The following is a 16,847-nucleotide window of genomic DNA, read 5'->3' as shown; positions in this document are numbered from 1 at the left end:
GGTGTTTTCTGAGATTTTGGGTCTGTGGTTTGATGTCTATCATTACATACAGATAATTCTCAACCATTATTTCCTCAAATGGTTCTTCTGCCTTGTTCTTTCTCTCTTCTTCTGGAATTCCAATTACATGTATATTAGAGCAGTTGATGTTCCCCAGTTCTTGGTGCCCTTTTCTGTATTTTTTTCATTCTTTTTTTCTCTTTGTGTTTCAGTTTGGATAATTTCTATTGACCTATCTACTTTCCTCAGCTGTGTCAAGTTTACTGATAAGCCCATCAAAGGCAGTCTTCACTTCTGTAACTCTGTTTTTCACTTCTAGCATTTCCAATCAATTCTCTCTTTTAGTTTTCATTTCTCTGCTGAAATTATCCACCTGATCTTGCATGTTGTTCACCTTTTCCATTAGCACCTTTAACATAATTTTTGGTTATTTTAAATTCCTGAAAGATAGTTTCAACATCTGTGTCATATCTGAGTGTGGTTTTGATGATTACTTTGTCTACTGGGAGTGTATTGCTTTTTCTTGCCTTTTTGTATGTTCAGTTGAAAGTGTGACATCTTGTGTAACACAGTAGACACTGAGGTAGTAGATTTGGGGTATGAGTATGAGTTTCCTTCTGCTCAAACTTTAGTGAGAGAGTTTAAGTTAATTTAGTTAGGATTTGGGCTGGCTTTGAAATTTGTTACTTCTATGCTTAAGCTTAGTGCATCACAGGCTTTACATTCCTCCAGCAATACCTTGTGTTTAGGATGTGAAACTGGTTTGCCAGAGGGTTTTCTTTCAATGTGTCTATTCTATTCTCAGTTTTAGGTCCCCTATTTGTGCGGGGCCTTAGAAAGGTCTCTTTTTAGGCTCTTGTATCTCTTTCCCAGTAGTAGTCTGCTTTTCATTGTTATGTTTAGCTTTTTAGCTAGCGGTGGTGGTTGGTGAGCTTGAGAGAATTCTCTTTTGTTCTGATTAAGCCTCAATCTTATATTTACATGTGTCCCTGAGTCTCAGGAGTGTGGCCTCTTCAGTGCTCCTGCCCCTTTCAGGCTGTCAGTCTGGGCCCATTACATATTCCTGCTCCTCTTCCAGCAGTAGTTAGAATTTTTTTTTCTTCCTTCATTCAGCTGCAATGGTTTTCCATCAGTACCTAAGCAGAATAGTGTTTGTTGCCCTCCTCTCCACAGATTAAGCCTCTTATTCCATGTGGGAGATCAGGTGAGAGGGGTCTGGGTGGAGCAGGCAGAAATTTGTGCCCCTCCCTCAGCAGTTGCTGTACCCCTCCCCCAGGTCTACCACAAGGGATATTTTCTTACATCTTTCCCTAGTCTTTTCTGTGAGTACCGAGTGGGGTTTGTGGAGAAAAGTTCCGGAGGATGTGGACTCTCCCAATTTCTGCAGTCTCCAAGGGCTTCATACTCTCTTGCCAGTACACACTGAGCCTTTATAGATTCACCAAGCTGAACTTTTCCTCCCAGGGACTGGTTGCAGCTACCAGGTAAGCTAATGCTGACATCTTGTCTGCGATGTGACACTCTGTCTCTCCTTGGATTTGGCCACGTGGTTGCCCTGTGCCTTCAGAGAAGGAGTTCAAGGAAAACTCATGAATTTGCCATCTGTTTGGCCCATTTTCATTGTAAGGTTGGGAACAATGCTCTTTCTAGCTCTTACATCCTCAAGCAGAAACTGGAAGCCAAGTCTCTCCATTGGAACCACTTGAACCGAATTCAACTTCCCGCCGGGAGCACTGATAGTGCTGGAGCTGCGATGTAAACCCAGTAGTGTTCTCACTTCAGCCTATTTGTTTCCTCTCTTTATTATCCCCCTTCGCTCCTGAATGTAAATTTCATTCATAAAATAGTTATTGAGCACCTACTAGGTGGCAAGTCCCAACCTTGTACAGAGGTACATGAGTTAGGGTCTCAGAGTAGTTAGCTCGAGCATAAGGAGGACAGGGGCTGTCACAGGGCACCATGGGATGCCAGAGCCACTCCCCCCTACGAAACTTACTCATGCCTAACCAGCAAGACAATTTTGGAACCCGCCTCAGCTCATCAGGCCATTTTCTTAGTCACCAAATGCCATCTGCCCAGGAGCCCAAGCCTGACATTAATGATGCCACACGCTGGAGATGAAGAAGGCATTCCAGACCCCTTTGAGTTTCCTACCAGCAGACCTGTGGGCTGAGGGAAGAAAAGTAACCTTGATTCCCCAGAATTATAAACTCTTAAGTCAAGTTGTTCTAAAGTGTGTGGTGTTTATGTTAGATGTATTAATCTGTTGAGAGGATCGATAAAGACAACTTGAAACTTGTTTCAGTAATAGCCCACGTAACAGGCAAGCCTGGGCTGATTTTTTAAAAAAGAATATTAGAGCATTTGGGTTTGGAATCCATTAAGCTGCCTCATGGAGCTAAAAGTGGGAAATTCACTGGAGCAATGTGCATTGGAAAAATCTGTCCAAATCTGTGCTGAGAATTACCATAATGATAATGATATCAGACCGTTACTTCTTGGGAGCATCATAGTTTGCAAAGTATTTTCACTTTCAGTATTTATTTAGTTTTTTGATCCCCATAACGGCCCTGAAACAGAGTAGATCAGGTGTTATTTCTGTCTGGTTGAGACTTGGGTCTGGAAGCCAGTCTGCCCCTGAATCACATGGCAAACATCCAGTGAAAATAGGTATCTGGTATCCTTGCTATGTTCACAACCTGATCTGAATCATTTTTCCTTGACCCACTCTGCATGTCTTTTTCCAGCCCATTTTTGATATTCTCAAGGACCTAACCCCTTTCCTAGTTCATACCTTGATCCCTCAGACTTGACACTTGATTCTGCTCTTCTGGTCTGCCCTCTAATTCCCACCTACTTCAATTACAACTTTTGTCTGCTCCTTTGATTAGGTGACTCACAGCTGCTCTGAGGCCTTGGGTACCTTCCATGCCCAAACATCATCTCTGCAGTTACTTGTACTGCCACTAATATTGCTTGAAATACTAATATTAATACTGCTTGAAATAATAATAACAACAGCAACAGCTATCATTTGAGTACTTATGATGAGTCAGACACTGAGTTTTCCATGTTTTATCTCATTGAAAATTTGACCCTTAGACTAGCCCTATGAAAAAGGTACTATTTTAATCCCTACCATATAGTTAAGTTGCAGAGAATTTAGGTGAACCCAGTTAGTGTAATTAAAAGAACGTGGACTTGTGTTTTGGCTCTGCTATGTGCTTACTGTGTGATTTTAGACTAGTTACCTAATCTCTCTGTGCCTCAGTTTGTTCATCTGTAAAAAATGGAATTGATAATTCCTACCAACTGAGGTTGCTGTGAAGATTAAATGGGAAAGAGCCTGGCACACAGTAGGATCTCAAAAAAAAGTGACTTTCACTTTTTTCTTTTAGGGCTTTTATCTTCTACTCCTGAGTACAGCTATTAAGTGGATACTTTGGAATTCTTCATAAAACATCTAATATGGCTGTATATTTCATCAAGGAAGACAGGGAGGGAGGAACAGGATGCTTTCTGGTAGAGGTATAGGAAATGGTTTTCAGTTTCAGGGCTGGTTGAGAGTAATGGCTGCAGTGATGTGTAAGCATTCAGTTTGGGACTTGAGGGCGTGACCTTGGGAACTAATTGAGTGTACCGACTTGCTCAGACAAAGAAACCCCCTGTATTGGCTAAATAACAAATAAGAGATCTCCATTGGGCAATGGGGGGAAAATTGAATTATTTAACGTATTTCCATTTCAATTAGTTAATCAAGATAATTGCTGTTTTCCTGGATCTTTGTCTTTTCTGTGTAATTTACAAGGCCCTTGTTTGGAGAAAGGAATTTAGCCAGTGAACTCTCTATAAACTGCTGTGACTTTTTTTGTGTGTGCAAATTATATTTAAAAATCTATTACAGCTCCCTTTGCTTTGGATTCTAGGACTGTGAGAAACTGATGCTTGATCAAGCTTGAGAAGAACTTACAGTTCAAGCATCCGGGTTCACTTGGGATTAACAAACTCAGCCAAGGGGCAACAGGGCAGAGCTGAAAGAACATGAGCTCTGGTGTCAGACAGACTTGGGTTGTGATCCCTGTTCTGCTGTGTTCTCACTACAGAACAGAGAACAAATGAGCCTCTCTGAGCCTCAGTTTCTGTTTCTGTAAAACAGATACTGTCACCCATCTTCCAGAGCCGTTGTGAGGACTGAATGCAATAATGCAGTTCCTAGCCCATCAGTGACGGGCAGCAAAGCTAGTTCCTTCCCCATCTTCCACGTACTTATCTAAGGGTCGCATATTTGCCAGTCTCAGTTGTGTGGAACATGGCTAAGACCTCAAAAAGATGCCAAAAAAATCCAAGTAGAACAGATGTTACAAAGTCCATTCATTAAAATACCTCATAGAGGAACACCTTGGATATATATATTTAATTTTGGCGAGGATTATAATAAGCTGAATGTCTGGTTCTCTGACTACACCAGTTAAGAAGCCCTACCCTGGATGAAGAGAAGGGAAGTGAGCTGCTGAAGTCGGTCCCACGACTGAAACCAACAATGACACGATAGCGCCACACTGAGGGAGGAGGTGGTAAAACTATGGATTAGGCACAGGAGCTAATGAAAGAACAGTTTTAGAATCACTTCGGGCAGGGATGAAGGGTTCTATAGCTTCATTTCTTCACTTCCTGGAAACTATCTTCAAATAGCAGCATCCAATGCATTGTTGTTGTTTCCTATTAATGACCCTGACTCATAAAAGAAAGATTTCATTATGTCTGTATAATGTGTTTGAGAAGGGAGGCATGTAATGCACTTCATAAACTCCATCCAAAATGGTAAAAGTGAAAGAAAATCTTTTGAAACTTAAAGATTTGGGTTTTGATTATGTGGACAATTCTTTCACATGGAACTGTTCTTTCTCCCATTGCCAAATTTCTGGACAGTGGTCATATGAAGATGCTAACACTTAACCAAGTACTGATACTTTTTTTTTTTTTTTTTTTTTTGCGGTATGCGGGCCTCTCACTGTTGTGGCCTCTCCCGTTGCGGAGCACAGGCTTCGGACATGCAGGCTCAGCAGCCATGGCTCACGGGCCCAGCCACTCCGCGGCATGTGGGATCCTCCCGGACTGGGGCACGAACCCGTGTCCCCTGCATTGGCAGGTGGACTCTCAACCACTGCGCCACCAGGGAAGCCCCCAAGTACTGATACTTTTCATCTGCATCACCTCCCTGTAGTATGTTGGGCAGCTACCCTCTGTTTCCATTTTACAGAGGTGGAAACTGAGGCCTAGAGAGATTAAGATCATCGTGAAGCTGGATTCAAGCCCAACTCCTCTGACTCCAAAAAGCTCACGCCTTTTCCACTACACCATGTTCCTTCCTAGGAGTAATCATCTGGGTTATTAACATGCAGAACAGATAATAGGTCATGGTTTGCATCCCAAGTGAATTAAAAGAAAAAACATCCACAAATCAACACTTCATCAGTTCACCTCTAATCCTACAATGCATCCATGAAACAAAACCATCAAACAGCCTGGTCTTGGTACTTACTCGTAAAATGTTGTCCATCCATTTTCATTGCTTTTGGTTGCCAGAAGGCCAGAGTTGCTGTGGTACGTCATCATGGCCAACTCGTGTCCTTGTGTGGTCACGCTCTTGAGTGCACTGTTGGTGCCCATGGTCACCCAGTACACCTGGCCATCTGGGACCACCAGCCAGAGGGGCATCCCTGTAGAGTCTCTGCGGACGTTTACCATGTTGCCATTGCTGTCTGTGATGAGAGTGATGTCGCCATCCCCAGTGTAGGTAAAGTTGTACAGGTAATCTCCTGTGGCTAGGCTCTGGGTGTACAGATGCTTGCCACTGGTATCAAACAGGTAGAGCTCCTGGTCGATTGGGGAGGACAGCTCATACATGTTCTGGGTGTTGAGGAAAGGCTTGTTCTTCCTGATAAACCGGATTCGGATATTCCCAAGGTCAGCCACATAGAGCTCCCCGTCAGCACACACAGCCAAGGAGGATGGGGTGTTCAGCTTTGCATCCTTGGCATAGCCATCGTCTCCAGAGAAACAATCACAGTTGGCATCATTTTTACAGTCACAGCCACTGGGGGCCCCGGCAACCAGTGAGATCTCTCCGCTAGTGGTGACCTGCCTGATGCGGTTGATCTTCTTCTCGTCTGTCTCAGCGATATACAGGACCCCATTGTGAGAGACAGCCAAGGCAGTGGCCGACTCCAGGGTTGCGTGGATGGCCACCTTGCTCAGCAGGAAGTGGTCGATGCCGGGCACCTGGCAGTGCATGGGCCTCCCGGCGACAATGCGAACCTGGTGGTTTTCAGAGATCTGCAGGACTACGTTGTTGTCCAGGACATAGAGGGAGTTGTCCATCGGGTTGGTGGCTAAGTCTGTAGGCCACTCCAGGCGAACCTGACAATGGAGAGATAGACACTCAAATGCCTGGCGAGGTGCCCACCACTGATCATCCCACACCCCTTAGAGCCCGTAACAGTGTCCCAAGTGCCAGCACATGGCAGTCTTGCCTGATCCTCACAGCAGCCTGTCATCAACCATGGATATCAGCCCCTGATCAGACAGAAAGCATGTAAGAGCCCTCACTGAGACATCTGATGGTCTACATTAGACTGACAAAAACACGAAGGGATAACAAATAAACAAAAAAAGCAGGCGAGGGGAGAGACTTTGGAGTCAGACAGGCCTGGGTTCAGATCCTAGTCCCCCTACTTGTGACTTTGGGCAAGTTACTTTACCTCACTGAGCCTCAATATTCACATCTGTAAAACAGGAATGACAATAGTGCAGAGAGCCTGACCCTCCATAAGGCAGCTAATGGCAGCTAATGTTGCAGAGTTGGGAGGGGAAGGCAGATGGAGTCTGGAGGCTGAAGTAGGAGTAAGAAAGATGCTTCATGAATTGTTGCTACATGCATGAAGGATGATTTCTCAATTCTTTGATTTCATGGATTAATACATGGCTAGGTGCTGGGGATGTAAAGAGAAAGTAACACTGGCTCTTGTCTGACATAGTTCCAGACCTGTGATTCTCAAACCTGGCCATACATTCAGATTACCTGTGGTGATTTAAGAAAGTATTGGTGCTCAAATTCCACCTCTGATCAATTAAATCAGATCCCTGGGTGTGGGGCTCAGGCAGAGGCATGAAAGCTTCCTGGCTGATTCTAATGTGGGGTTGGAAATCATAACTGGATCTTTCTCCTTCAGGGGTGATCACTGGACTGGCAGCGTTGGCATCACCGGGGAGTTGTTCAGAAAAGCAGAATGGCAGGCCTCACCTGAAACCTACTGAATCCGAATCTGCATTTCAACAAAATCCCTGGGAGGCTCCTGTACACACTGAAGCTGGTGAAACCTTGCTCTCGATAATGGTTTCTAGCACCTCAGAGAACAGGTCCACCTGGGAGAGATTAACATCGGCTACGGGAGTGAGGGGTTCAGAGGTCCTGGGCCCCATGTCTGAGCCTCCTCTGAGCCGGGTCAGGAAGCTGGCAGGGATCACAGGTGGGCAGGCAGGGGATCGCAGCCGGCAGGTCTGAGGCGAGGATGCTTTGTTTCTTGCCTCGGTGGCCTTGGAGGCTGGGACGTTGGGTACGTCACCCTGGGAGGTGCTGGCACTAAGGGAAGCCCTTTGCCAACTGTGTTCCCCAGGAGATCCAGCCATAGTGCACACGGGCTGCCAGCTGCTCCCTCCAGCTGATTTTTCTACCCCACCCCTGGGGGCTCATTGCCTTAGGTTCCTGAGCCCACTGCTAGTCCTTGACGTTCAGTCCAATTTGGATGGCCTTATTTAAGCAAGTATATACCTTTGGATAAGCAATTTCTCTTCCAGAAATTCACTCTTGTACACCCCTGTCTACAGAGGTGCTCATCACAGCCATTTTTTTTTTTTTTTTTTTTTTTTTGCAGTACGCGGGCCTCTCACTGTTGTGGCCTCCCCCGTTGCGGAGCACAGGCTCTGGACGCGCAGGCTCAGCAGCCATGGCTCACGGGCCTAGCCGCTCCATGGCATGTGGGATCTTCCCGGACCAGGTCACGAACCCGTGTCCCCTGCATCGGCAGGCGGACTCTCAACCACTGCGCCACCAGGGAAGCCCACACAGTCATTTTTAATAATGGTAAAAAACTGGAACCAACCCAGATGCCCAATGACAGAGAACTGGCCAAATAAATTATAGTACATTTAGTTCATCCATAAGTTAGAATACTCTGTGTAGCAGTTCAAAGTGATGTTATAGATGAATATTTAATGACATGGGAAGATGTTTGCTATGTATTAAGTGGAAAGAACAGTCTGCAGAACTGTAAGCACAGTGTGATTCCAACTGGGGAAAAAAATACAATAAATTAGATAAATTATGGATAGAAGGGAGATTAAAAGCTTGAGGGCCATACACCAAAATGTTAACTGTTATCTGGATGAGAGGTAGTTTTAACTTTCTTCTGTGTCCTTTTAAATGTTTTGTATTTTCTGCAATGTGCATGTGGTAGTTTACTAATGTAAAAGAAGCCCCAGGAGATAATATACATATGAGGTGTGGCCACCGACATCTATCTGCCCCTTCAGCTCAGGGCCATTCTCAGAATGGCATAGGCCCCGGCCCAAGGCCGTTGTTCCAAGAGTCTGCTTGCTCCCTCACTCCAGCCTGGGTCCCTCTGCTCCCCAGGGCGGGGGCCCCGAGACAGCCAGCGGCTGTCCCGAAGCAGCAGCCAGGCTGCCTCCCTCGCCCTTCCCAGCGGTCTCTGGAGCACAGCATCTCCAGTGCCTTCAGCAGCATCAAGAACACAGTTCACCTGAAAGTGACAGGGGAATTTTCAGTTTCCTAAAGCCCATTTCTTGTCAACACTGGCTGCTAAATCTTTTATGCCCTCTGGTCCTGTGGCACCTTGGGGACATACTTGCTGAGACCTCTCTGCCTGTCATTATGGTTAAAAGACACTGCGCCCTGATGGGTGGGTGGGGAGCGGGGGGAGGAGGTGCCAGGGGAGGGAGAGGGAAAGGAAGGAGGGGAGGAGGGAAGAGCAAGCCTTTCCTGCACTCTCCTGCACACCCATGTGCACACAGGCACCTGGGAAAGAAGGCGCAGTGCCCTTGGAGTCACAGTGCCTGCATGATGATTCTGGGCCAAGTACCTACGATTCTTTGATTTTACCTCCCTGTTAGCGATGATCCTGTGGAGGCTTCATTTCCTGTCACCAGAATGGAGGGATGAGAGTTTGCAATTTCTGAGGTCCCTCCAGCTCCCACATTCTATCGTCCTGAGACGGAATGGAGAGCCCTCGCCCCATCCTCCAGAGCATTCTGTACCTTTATTAAAGCCCTCTGAGCTGACTACCTTGTTGCAGAGTTATTTGCAAAACTGGATTGTCAAATGGATGAACGAATGACTGACTGGTGAATGGCATAGAGAGAGCGAGGGATTTGGGGTCAGGACAGCGCACTTCCTAGCTCAGTCCGCCAATGTCCACAGGTGGGATCTTCCTCACGTTACATAAACACTCTGAACTTCTTTCCCCATATGTAGAAGGTGGTAATAAATCTTACATAAGAGTAGTTGTGAGGATCAAACAAGACAACTCACAAGGAAATTCTTGGTAAATTATAAAGAGAATGAATATTTACAGCCTATTATTAGCTGCCAGACACTGTGCTAGGCTCTTATGAAATATTTATTACCACCTTCTACATATGGGGAAAGAAGTTCAAAGTGTTTTACATGATGTCATAAAAAATTTCATTTCCATACCCCTGAGGGAACCTAGCACAGGGCTCTGCACTTATAACCATATTTTCTTTCACCAAGCTTCAGTTTCCTCATCTATAAAATGGGGTATGTAATACCTACCTTGACAGATTATGGTGACAGCTAAACAAGAAAAGTGAAGTCGTAACCTTTCTGTATCCCCATTTCTAACAGTGCCTGGCACATACTAACTTCTCAGGAAGTCATTTTGGACTCTAAGGACAGAGTTATACTCTGTGTCTGTGGTGGCCACAGGCTGCAGAGTTGAGCACTAATCCCCTGTTTTGAACAGGTTGCAGCATCTTCTGTTCCTTCTCTACTCTCTGCCTCCCTCTAGTTTCTCCTCCGGCCTGGTCTTTGTCTTCTCCCAGAGAGTTCCTTGGTTTCCCCCTTTGCACTCTTGCGTGAGCTGTGCTCTTATCTCTCTGCCTTACCTCCCTGCTCCACAGGGCACAGTAAAGCAGCTGCGTGTTTGTGACAGAGGAAGCTCTGAGAATGAAAGCCAGGCCCCCTTCCCGTACATGTGTATAAGAGTTTATGCCTGTGTGGGAGAGTTTGGTAAAAAGAATCCCATGCTTAGATTCAGAGGAGGGTGTTGAGGACCAGGGCCATAGAGATTTCAGTCCAGGATTTCTGAATTTAAGTGTGGGTTTTTCCCCCCTCCACTCTATGCCCGTTGTCTTGCAAGCCTTTGATTGGGCTGCTTGGCAGTACCTCTAGCTAAAGTTAAACAACTTTCCAATGTGTAGATTGAAAATTTTCAGCACCCTCTGCTGGCTGGTGGAGGGCCCATTTTGAGAACTGAAAATACTTGGATGCACATCTTCAGGCCGTGGCAGCTTCCTGATGGGTAAATCATGCTTGCTTACAGACTGGAGAGGGAAACTCTCAAGCCAGCAAGGGGAAGCCTGCCATACTGGAAAGACAGGTGGCAGAGAACAGATTCCACACTGGAGCAAAACGATTATATTAGCTGGTGCACACCAGCATCTGACAGGGAAGGGACACGGCTGCTGGGCCGCGGGCAGCAGCCCTGAGTTCTGGGGAAGGGGCTCTGCGACACACATCAGTAGTGGGGACAGGCATGACCAGAGAGGCCTCCCAGCCACTGCCCGCTGAGTAGAGGGAGCAGGTCTGTGGTCAGCGGCAAAGGGCCCGTGTGCAGGCTCCCCTAGAAGCGAGGGGGTTTAAAAAGCTAAGTGTGTCCACTGCTGATACCAACTCAGAATCTAATGTGATTCGAGCCTCCTTATTTCCTTGGTTTTGCTAATGTTGGCAAGATGGATGTTCACTGATTCGGCACCAGCCAGGTCCTGCTAAAGGATCCAGCAATAAGGGACACATCCCTTGTCAAGTCACTGCAGGACAAACCAGGGACATGCTGAACAGCCAGAACCTTGTGTCTTTCTTGGGTCTACACCGGGATCCTAGCACCCACCTGCTACGGTCCAAACTCTGGTATGGTAAGGTAAGTCCTTCCCTAACTGGCCCCAAAGCATGCCTCCAGTTGCAACTCCTGGTACTTCCTTCCAAGAGCCCTATGCTCAGTGTCCAATTTTCCAATGTTCCTTGAACGTTCCAGGCCCATTAACATCTTTGTACCTTTGCACATGCTGTTTCCTTGTGTGAAATGTCTCCTTTCTTCCAACAAACTCCTATTCAACCTTCAAAACCTGGCACAAATGTCACCTCCTTTGTGAAAGCAGGACTAGAATTTCTGTTTATCGGTCACCTCCAGAGTGCCAAGCAGTGCTAGGAGCCCTGCGTACACCGCTTCACATATTCTTAAGGCAATCCTACCAGGCCAATGCCAATTACTTCCATTTTACAGATGTGAAAAGTGAGGCTCAAAGGACCTCAGCAACGTGTCTGAAGTTACACAGCTAGTGAATGGCAAAGCTGGGATTCAATCAGTCAATCAACCAACTAATCAACCAACAAATACTGGCTGTGCTCCTGTGCATACCAGGTACCCTGGTTACAGTAGAGGAAAAGATGGACAGAATTCCTGTCCTCATGTAGCTTACAGTCTAGAAAGAGAACAGACAATGTTCAAGTATCTGTAAGTGCTTCCAAAGTGGGAACTCAGAAGGTTATGGATTTAAATTCACACTGTGTGAGGCTCTGCTGCCTTCGAGGCTTCCTGAGGCAAATTTCTTCACTGTCCCCCGAGCCTCCTTCTGTCACCCACTTGTCACCTCTGATGGTGAACTTCCAGAGCACCGTGCCGTGCCCTAACCATCTGTGTGTCCTTAGTGCTCTTCACCATAGTGCTCTTCACCAAGAGTGTGCTTACAGCCTTGTGCAATAGAAAGATGAACGGCCAGCAGGTGGGAGCCGGCGAGAGGAGGAGTGTGCAGACCCAGGGCTCTAGCAGGCGAAGCTTTCTCCTTTTACCTGAGAAATATCCATGACAGAATCACAGCTCAGGGGCCGGGCTGAGGTAAGATCGTTGGAGCCCAGCAGAGTGGAGATGACCCCATTCTGATCAATGCGTCTGATCATGGTGCCGTCCACGAAGTAGATCAGCCCGGACTTGTCCACCGTGATGCCTGGGGTAGAGAAGCCAAAACAGGGAATTCAGCCTTCGAGGTGGTAACAACCCACATACTCGTGGAAACTTGCGGGTGGACAGGGCACCTCCCCTTTATGATTTGATTAGCTTCTTCCCACACATTCATGCCCTTTCTAAAGACGAGAAGACAGCTGCCCAGAGGCTTGTACAAAGCAGAGATTAGCACCCAGGTGTTCAGATTCTCCAGCCCTCTGGTCCTTCCACCTTGCTGCCTCTGGAGATTTTTACCTATCATCTTAGCCATGCACTACAACCTGGACTCATAACTGCTGGGAGTTTGTTAAGCCCTAGAGGTAGTGGCAAGGAGGAACTTTTTCAATGTCAAAACTGTGGATTATTTAAATTAACCTACTTCTGAAGACCTGTAATTATAATAATCAAATCCCTGTTTGGCAACAATTTTTCTTTTCTTCCAAGATAATCATCCTTCACATTTTTCTAGCCTATTACTATTTTATTTTTATTTATTTTTTATTCTTTGGCTGTGCCACGCGGCTTGCAGGATCTCAGTTGCCTGACCAGGGATGGAACCGGGGCCCACTGCAGTGGAAGTGTGGAGTCCTTTCCACTGGACCTCCAGGGAGTTTGCTATTACTATTTTAGTTTCATTGGTTATTTCAGAATTATAGAGCCTAAAAAAAGAATCCTTTGGATTTGTGTAGGGAAAATTGGTGAATTTAATTTCTAAAAAAAGGCACACTGAAAGGAGAAGTCAATTATTATTCAACATCACTTCCTCCATTTGCTAGACCATCCCACCTGTTGACTCTCCCTGGCCAGCTGTGTGACCTCAGGCAAGTCACTGGATGTCCCTGCATTTGTTTTCTCAGCTGTGAAATGAAGGGATTGTTCTAGATCTGTTATTTCTCACTTTTGGATGTGTGTGACAATCACCTGGGAGCTTGCTAAAATGCACCCCCTAGGTACCTGGTTCAGAGAATCTCAAGTGGAGCCTGAGCATCTATCTGTATTTTTGACAAGCACCGTGGGTAATGAAGATACAAATCAAAGTTTGAGAACCACTCTAGTAAATCAGTACTTCTTAACCGGTGATATGTATCAGAATCACCTGAAGATTTTTTTTTTTTTTTTTGATATATACCTGCTTGGTCTCACTCCTGGAAATATTAGTTCATAGGGTGGCTGGGACTGGGACCAAGTCGTGTTTTAAAAACACTCATGGGTGATATTGATACCCTAAGTTGAGAATCACGACAGGTAGACATGCCTCCTCAAAATGTGAACTGCTCAGGGGTCCTGGGGCTGAGAGGCAGACAGGATGTGCCCCTGAGGAGCACACGTTCTAGAGGGGGAGGCCTGAGAATGAGAATGGACCCAGGGAGCGACAGAAGCCGGGAAGGTTCACGGGAAAATAAAGGAGATTCTGGTCAGTTTCATTCTGTTCAGTTTTCTCTGGGGCAGGAACTGAAAGAAGGATCAGAAAAAGCTTCACAGAGGTGGAGACACTTGCAGTATAAAGCTTTCCAGTTGTATAACCTCAGGGGAATCACTTTACTTCCAAGCCTCATTTTCTTCATGGATAAAATGTGGACAATCATGTCTGACCTGTAATAGTTAACACTCCATAATTATTAAGGACTTATAATTATGAGGACATGAAACCCACTTTGTGCTTGCTCTCAGGGCCCACATGTCTATGACCGGTCAGGAGGGTGGAGCTAAGACACCCAAGGGCCTCTGAGTGTGAACACCCACGGGAGCTGTGGTTCTTCCCGCCCTCTCCTCAGGCTGTTCAGGGCTGGAGAGTGATTTCACACGGAGGACCCGGCGGCCTCAAAGCAGGGGAAGCCTTTATTCTGTCCCTGCCTAGAATGTCAATTAATTATATTCTTTCAGCACCGAGACAGGAGCTTTCTTGTCTGCCTGGCTATGCTCAGTCTTTCTCTTCCATCTGCTAGGACTGATGAGTGCTCCAGGAACAATTGGGTTTCTTGTTTACAAAGTTGGCTGCACAGGCTAACAGAAGCAATCTGTCCCCTGATTAATTACTTCATTTTTTCTCCTTTTGTTGTGCTATATAGATGGACATCTTTTCTCCTCCCTGCTGCACAGTGTCTGCACATTGTGGCACCCTTGTCATTTCTATCTGGGTTAATTACAGGCTTTGGGGAGACTGCATTGTCACTGCATCTGTGCGTGTGTGCGTGTGTATGTGTTGGTGAGGGGGGGGTGGAGAACACACATGTGTAGAGCAACTGAGAAAAGATTTTGAGAAAATAAAAATTCTCAGAAAAGACTTTTAATTCTAAGAGAACAGAAGGTTGCGGCCAAAAGGGCTCTCGGGGACCATTTGCCCAATCCTCACATTTACTAACGGGAAACCTGAGGCCCAGAGAAGGAGGGCACAAGAGCTGGGAGTGGCAGAGCAAAACTGTAATGCAGGGTCCCTAAGCACAAGCCCAGTGTTCTTTCTACTCCAGGCTACTCTTCCAGTATTAGGAAATCACGATTAGGAAGGAGATTAACCACAGATGTCACAATATTTACCCTATGGAGTTACCAGCTGACCACTTCCCGTATGTGGTAGAGACACATGCTATTAAATAATATGATGCATGGTATGCTGTGCATACAATATAACAATTATCATACGAACTACCATTTATGGGATGTTTATCACGTGCCTGGCACTACTGTCCTAAGCAAGTATTTACATTCCTAGTAATAGTTAATCTGTACAACAACTGTACAGTATATTTCTATCTCATAGAGGAGGTAAATGGGGCTCAGAGAGGTTAAGCAACTCACCCAAAGTCACACAGCTATTAGGTGGCAATGTCTGAATTTAAATATAGAACTCCTGAGTATGAAGTGTACTGTGGCTTTTTGGAGGAGTAAGTCAGCTTTCATTTGAAAACCTACAGCTTTCATTCAAAACCACGCCCTGAAATCTGGCACTATTTAAAAAAAACTATCACTCATGACATTTTTGTAGGACGTCATACGAAATATAATAATTTTGACTCTCAGAACAATCCTAGGAGGTGGACACAGAAGATACTATTACTCTTATTTTATTGTTAAGGGCCACGTGGCTCAGACACTATAGGCCATTGGCTTTAGGGCCTGCAACATGGTTAACATACACTGACGGGTGTCTGTTGACAATGATGGCATCTCCTCCAAAAAGCTTTCCCAGTCTCTTGGACACAGGGACCTCCCTTGGCTCTGGACTCCCATGCACAGTTCTTTTTCCCTGCATCTCAGGGAGCACTTCTCCCCCTCTCCCATCTGAGAGATTCACATTCAAGTCTTATTTTTCTGCTACAATGAACTTATTTATGCAAGTACATTGCACTGCATGCTCAGTAAATACTTGTTGAATGAGTGAATGGAAAGTGGTTGTGGGTATGAAGAGGTCCAGCTTTTTGAAGCACTCAGAATTGAAGCTTAGAGTTAACCCATCCTATAGCACACGAACATGTGCAAAGATGATACACTGCCATGTTTTTTATCAAACAGTAACATGAAAGGTGGCATAAATACCCAGCAGGAAGGTATTGATAAATAAATAATGGGACATCCATTTGCTGGGATAATATATAGCTATTAAAAGCAAGTACACCGAAGACTCTTTAATGACATGGGGAAACATTTGCAGTATATCACTTGGGAAAAAAAGTAGGTTGCTAAAACAGGTTGTTTAACGTGATTTCATTTTGTTTGTTTCTGGTGAGCATTACATGCACAAGAACACTTAGAAAAAAGACTAGGGGGAAAGATAGGAAATGTTAACTGGGAATATTTCTGGCAGGTGGAATTACGACAATTTAAACTTTCCTCCATAGAGTTCTTAGCGTTTTCCAACATTTTTTGTAATGATAAACAGATATGTCTTTTGGAAATGGAAAATACCCCAATAAATGTTACTGAGAGTGTTTAAAAGCAAGGCCTTACCCCTGGGGTTGGTCAGTGTGGCTTCCGTGGCTTTTCCACCATCCCCGCAGCGAGTGTCATCAAAGGGGAGGCACTGGTCACCTGTTCCTGCCACCACCTCGGAGTTCTTGGCGAGGTCCTTCACCACCACGGTGGACTTGATCTTGAAGACCCGCCGGCTGTTGGTGTCCGAAAGGAAGACAGCCCCGCTCGTGGGGTCTGTGGTCAGGTAGTACTTGTGCGCTGGACTGTGACTGGAAAACAAGGACACGGCAGTTGGTGAGCACTTTCTTCTTTCCTAACAGGCAGCCGGAGACACACAACTTGAGTCCAAGTAAAAAAAAAGTCTTATGGGGACAATGTCCCTATTTGGGGTGATGGTTGCCCAATTTTTCTGACCTCTCTGGTTGGCCTAACTATCCCTCCCACCCAACTATGAATGTAAATTCCTCTTGCCAAAGACCATGATGCCCAGTGCCATGCCCATATCAGGTGCTCAATAAGTGTTTTCTTAAGAAGACTATCCGTGAGGCTTACCAGAGGTGGCCTGTAAGTCCAGACCAGAAACACGAAAGACTCTGACTTTAAAAAACACTTCAAGGGGCT

General features: G+C 45.7%; 1 protein-coding gene across 4 annotated transcripts in view; it reads right to left on the bottom strand.

Moving 5' to 3' along the window:
* Positions 1–16,847, bottom strand: part of TENM4 (teneurin transmembrane protein 4) — a gene marked incomplete at its 5' end in the record, with an annotated part of 390,801 nt that overhangs the window by 33,619 nt on the left and 340,335 nt on the right. For all 4 annotated transcript variants that reach the window (XM_082628863.1, XM_082628861.1, XM_082628860.1 and 1 more), the window contains 3 exons: positions 5,543–6,420; positions 12,167–12,321; positions 16,263–16,495. In XM_082628863.1, the coding sequence (XP_082484989.1) occupies positions 5,543–6,420; positions 12,167–12,321; positions 16,263–16,495 (1,266 nt within the window). The remainder of the gene's footprint in view (positions 1–5,542; positions 6,421–12,166; positions 12,322–16,262; positions 16,496–16,847) is intronic.

Source organism: Mesoplodon mirus, assembly GCF_964341445.2.
Source record: "Mesoplodon mirus genome assembly, chromosome: 7".
Lineage (NCBI taxonomy): Eukaryota > Metazoa > Chordata > Mammalia > Artiodactyla > Ziphiidae > Mesoplodon > Mesoplodon mirus.
This window is presented reverse-complemented; position numbering and strand designations above follow the sequence as displayed.